Consider the following 5,000-nt stretch of genomic DNA (forward strand, 5'->3'; position numbering starts at 1 on the left):
CAATGAAACCTCCAAACGCAGCACGAAGGTGAGTCTTCCTGAATAAACACCATGGTGGTGTCACTTTTTTAAAGAGCCTACAGAAGATGAATTTCAAGTAGAGTTTGAGTAATTCTGCTGATTGGCTCACAGACAAACAGCACTGAACCTCTCGCCTTTCAGAGGATCCCAACAAAAAAGCCACAAACATCTGTGTGATGTGTGACCTTTAGGCCCCACCCCTCCACTGAACTCTCAGGTGTTTCCTCACGCACCTGTTGCTGTGCTTCTTTGATGTTTCAGAGAGTTTCTTTTGACCTAAAGACGAAGAAATCCAGAGCCGCAGTTGGAGACGTGGACGTGGAGAATATGGTCAAAACCAATCAGGTCAGAAGATGAACTTCCTGTTTCCTCATTTCCATTTCTCTGTTTTTACTTTCTCCTTCTTTTCTGACCTTCTCACCAGTGCACACATGAGCTGAAACATGAGAACAAACCCTCACATGTGACCAGTTAACAACAAGCTGGATACAAACGTTTCTTGTTATTGGGGAAGTGTGAAGCACAAACAATTAGCGTCTTCTTCTTAGTGGTGTTTGATTTGTTGGGGCTGTGTGGAGGAGACTTCACAGTCTTAAAGCTGTCATCAGACCAGCACAGAAACTAAAGCCGGAGCAGATTTTACACACGACAACAATCGGTTTGGGTTGGAGTGGACTCTATATTTACAACAGCTTTAGCATTTCACCTACTTGCTGTTCTCTACCAGACTCCATTCAGAAAAACACAAATTTTACCTCACATAAACATGGGTGGTGTCTACCTACCTCTACTTGTTTAACACAAACCAGTTAACTAGTTTAGCTACTTTCCCCATCATAACAGCTTATGGTTCAAAGTTTGCATTGTCAGGGGGCGTGTCTTCGCTGATTGACAGCTGGATGGTGAGATAGGTGGACCTGTGAACTGTGCTAATGCTAGTTTTACCTGCTGTGAGGTTAATGTGCCCACAGACGTGTGAGCTCCAGTTTTGGACCGCCCTCCATGTGTTTTAAAGCTGGAGCTGCTTCTCCGGTCTGTCTGCCGTACATCGGCATGTTGGGCTGGTAAAGTTTGCCGTCTAACTGACCTCGCAGCCTCTGTCTGTGCTGTTTATGAAGCTGCAGGGCGAGGAAGAGGAGGCTGATGAATTTCCACTTGTACTGTATGTACAGCTTCAGCTTCCTCATAAACATCCTTGAGGAGGACCGTGCACATTACTGTGATGTATTAAAGTACGTTGGCGTGATGAATAGCAAACACGGCATCCTGCACTGTCTGCCTCAGTTTCCTCAGCAACGCTGCTTCACGGGAGGGCGAGGACTGTTAAAGTGATGAATGGGCAGAAGGAGGTGGGAGCCCGGAGGGCGCCGAGCACATTAATAACAACATTCATCAGTTTTACAGCCCCAACCTGCAAGTTTTCAGGAACAATACGCCGCTTACATTTTCACTCTTATTTACACACTGCCAGCACATTGTTCACAAAAACAGCTCCGTTACACCAGCACGGGGGCATTTTCACACATTTGAACCTGTTTTCAGTCTGGACTCAGTTTAAAATCCAGTCCAGAGGCTTCAGTGATCAATGTTTCATAGTATCTGAAGATATTTCAGCCTTTGCACACGGTCACACTGTTAGATTAGATCATCAATCTGATCTGTGCTCTTTCCATGGGGAGTGAGAGGGTTTTATTGGTGTTCAGACCTGCTGGGACACACACAGTTTCAGATGTGTTGATCTTAAGGACAGAGCTGCACATCAGTGCCCTCTTCCCTCCATCTAACTTTTGTGAGTTTGAACTTTTCTGGGGATGAACGTGTGATGATGAGGTGATGAAGAGGCAGTGAGTTGTTGAACGAAACGCACAATTTTTGAGGTTTTGTGGGTTTTTCTTCCATGTTTGTAGTCCTTGCTGTTTTCTGCTTCACTTCTTTACAAAGCAAAATCCAAACATTGGCATAAAAAAGGATCACGCCAGCTCAGTAGAAGCACAATAGAATGCTCATGGTTTTATTCATGTGGAAACATAAACGTTTGCTCAAACAGTAACTGCTCCGAGATCTCTGTAAGACTGAAACAGTCTGACGTGAGCTCGTGTGCATGAGAAAATCACTGATCATATATTCTGATGTTTAACTGAAGATTTAACAAAATCATGAACGACTGACCTGCTAGTGACCAAAGCAATCACCACGAAGGTTCAGCACTCGACCCTCTCCCAGCTGTTCCTCGCACCCTGTGGTTGCCAAATGGTTTTAAACCATTAAAATGGGAATAGATCTACTCTGTGTGCAGGCTGACTAGCCCAGTAAATGACATCATTAGTGTTCTGACAATCGTTACTGTGTCACTGGTCGGTGTCAGACTTACTAATCAAATTTTAGTTGATGCCCAATGCTGGTAAATTACTGTCCTAAATGTTATGCAGCCATCTGCCACCAGGTGGCGCATCATAGCTGAGAAACACCCTAGAGTCTCAGCCTGATCTTAACAGTGTTAGGAGGAGGTTGTGGATACAAGTGGCTGAAATGGGCTTTTTCTGGAAGGTGGATGGTCTCTGCCGTAGGGATAGGGTGAGGTCCAGAGTGCAGCTACTCCACATCGATACGACGCGGCTGAGGCCGTCGCCTCCTGGGTCGGGGGTTCCGGCCTGTGCTACCAGGGGGAGGGCCTGTTGTAGACCCGGCACACAGAGATTACCGGCTTCACTGCTGAGAAGCAGAAATAAATAACTGGATGATTTCTTGTTTTGTAATTTTAGAATTAAATTTTCAAACAGCGTGCATCGTTCATAGCACACGGCACAATACGCCACTTTGCAGTCGCAGTTTGTTGGTTAGTTTGTCAGAGATGACCTTATTAGTGACACGTGTGTGACCTCAGACAGATCCAGGAGTGTCTGAGAGGTGCAGCGAGCACCTGGACAGCTTTAACACCTCTGGCACTGGAGGAGACGGGAAATAAGGAAAACTGGTGAATTGGCTGGGAATGACTGCTGACGGGAACGTGACGGCACATCCGTCTTCATTACGCTCGTTTTCCTTCCTTCCCCTCCTCTCATCGCTCTTCATCTTCACCCGTCACTCCTCGTTCTGTCGCTCGCCCCTCGTCGTGTCTCTCGCCTCGTTCACCTCTTCCTTCTTTCTGTCTGCAGTTGTCCAAGCTGAACTCTGCGACTCTGCTGCTGTGGCTGAAAGCTCGAGGCGTGAACGTCAACGCCAAACACAGGAAGGAGGAGCTGATGATGAAGGTCATGAGCTGCCTGGCTGAGGCCTGAAGCACACACTGACTCACCCCTCGCTGCATTTACTTAATAGAGTTACTTTGGAGTATTAACGCTGCGCTAAGCTTTCCTTTTAAGAATTTGATGTAAAATCTTATCAGCCGGGACAGATGAGAGCTTCTCATCCTCGCTAATTGAGATGCTGAACATTTGCCAACGTTAGATTTTGGTGTCAGATGAAGTCACAGCGGGTCCAGAGGAGGACCTTTGATTAAATGAAAGCACTGTTGGAAGCTTTCTCTTCCATGTGACGCCTTCACTCGTGTTCACTTTGCTTTATTGTTCAGGTTATTAACTGTAAAACTGTTCATTCACTGTGTGGAAGGTCCTCAGTGTTCCTACAGCAGCTGGTTCTGAGTCTTTTACCTGTGAGCCTCTAAAGAGCCACAGGGAGGTTTTACAAGCTGTTCACAAAGGTCATGTCTTCACAGAAAGCACCAGCGTTCTGCAGCAGGTGTGTTTGTTCTGGAGCTGCTCACCACTGTTCACGACTGCACTGTAATAATTCTTATTGAAGGTTTGAGAATAAAAACGAATTATTAACGAGAGTGCATGTTTGTTTTTTACCTTTGTCTTTTAAAGGTTTGTAGCTGTTTGCAGCACACACACACACACACACACACACAGATGTGCTCGTCCTTGTGTGAGTTAAGATGTTTGGGGCTTTTCTCTCATCATGTATGAAAGCCGTCAGATTCGTTGTGGTGAGCTGGGTCTCGTTCTGACTGCAGAGTAAAGAATATGCAGCGTTTGTTTGTGTGTCAGCATTTTACACAACATCACAACTTTCTGCACAACAAAACAGGCGTCGTTCACGTGCACATCTGTCCAGCAGAGAAACATCTGTGCTGTTCTGCACCGTTTGAAACCACATCAACATGATGGGGGCTGAAAAACAACCTGCTGGGAAAAATAATGCAGTTCCTCTGACGCCCACCAGAGGCTCCAGCAGGGAGTCAGTCCACATAGACGGCCTTGTTAATAACAGACCGTTTAAGTCTGCGCTGCGGCTTTGGACATTTTATTTTTGCACCAACCTGTGTGTGTGTGTGTGTGTGTGTGTGTGTGTGTGTGTGTGTGTGTGTGTGTGTGTGATGCTCTCATACAGTCCAAACTAGCAGGCATGACCTCATCCAGATGTGATCATAAAAAGGTTGTAATGGCCTGAAGCTGAAGTTGTTTTTGCTGCATCCATCTCTTATATACAGTCCATACTGACAACATCATGAGTGAGCAAAGTGCAGAGATCTGAGTGTTTGTGTGTGTTAATGACCATCACTGAGCCTGAGGCTTCACAGCAGAGCGTTCACTCGTTCCTCAGGTCTGTGCAGCGTGTAAAACAGTGAAAAATGGTTTCAGTGCAGAATGAATCAAGAACTATGATGAAGGCAGACTCCTGCAGGCGGACATGATGTGTTCGTGCTTACATGTATACTTTATAAATCCCTGGGAACGACTTAAACTAATCTCTGTCCTCCAGTTACAAACACACAGAGCTCGGAGGACAGCTGATGATGATTGAGGGGAAATATTTGCGCAGTGTAAACATCTTAAAGCTCCAAGTAATGAGGCAGACATGGAATCTGCTCCAAACTGTAATAATAAAACACAGCAGCATTCGTTATTGGAGGAGATCGGTGTGTGTTTGTGTTTTGGATATCAGCTTCCAAATGTGCAGTGAAAGTAAGGTTGTCA

General features: G+C 45.7%; 1 protein-coding gene across 11 annotated transcripts in view; it reads left to right on the top strand.

Annotated features, from left to right (window-relative positions):
- Positions 1–3,847, top strand: part of lg9h18orf63 (linkage group 9 C18orf63 homolog) — a 23,716-nt gene extending 19,869 nt beyond the window's left edge. For 10 of the 11 annotated variants that reach the window (XM_085285708.1, XM_085285718.1, XM_085285710.1 and 7 more), the window contains 3 exons: positions 1–28; positions 283–366; positions 3,177–3,847. The exon at positions 1–28 is cut by the window's left edge and continues 836 nt beyond it. In XM_085285708.1, coding sequence (XP_085141834.1) covers positions 1–28; positions 283–366; positions 3,177–3,299 — 235 coding nt within the window. In that variant the 3' untranslated portion in view covers positions 3,300–3,847. Of the gene's footprint in view, positions 29–282; positions 379–3,176 lie in introns of those variants that run through there. The other variant, XM_085285719.1, reaches the window with a different exon arrangement.
- The last annotated feature ends 1,153 nt before the right edge of the window (positions 3,848–5,000 follow it).

Source organism: Mchenga conophoros, linkage group LG9 (genome assembly GCF_057382185.1).
Source record: "Mchenga conophoros isolate Kocher_MC1m ecotype Shallow Benthic linkage group LG9, M_conophoros_male_GT1.1, whole genome shotgun sequence".
Taxonomy (NCBI): Eukaryota; Metazoa; Chordata; class Actinopteri; order Cichliformes; family Cichlidae; genus Mchenga; species Mchenga conophoros.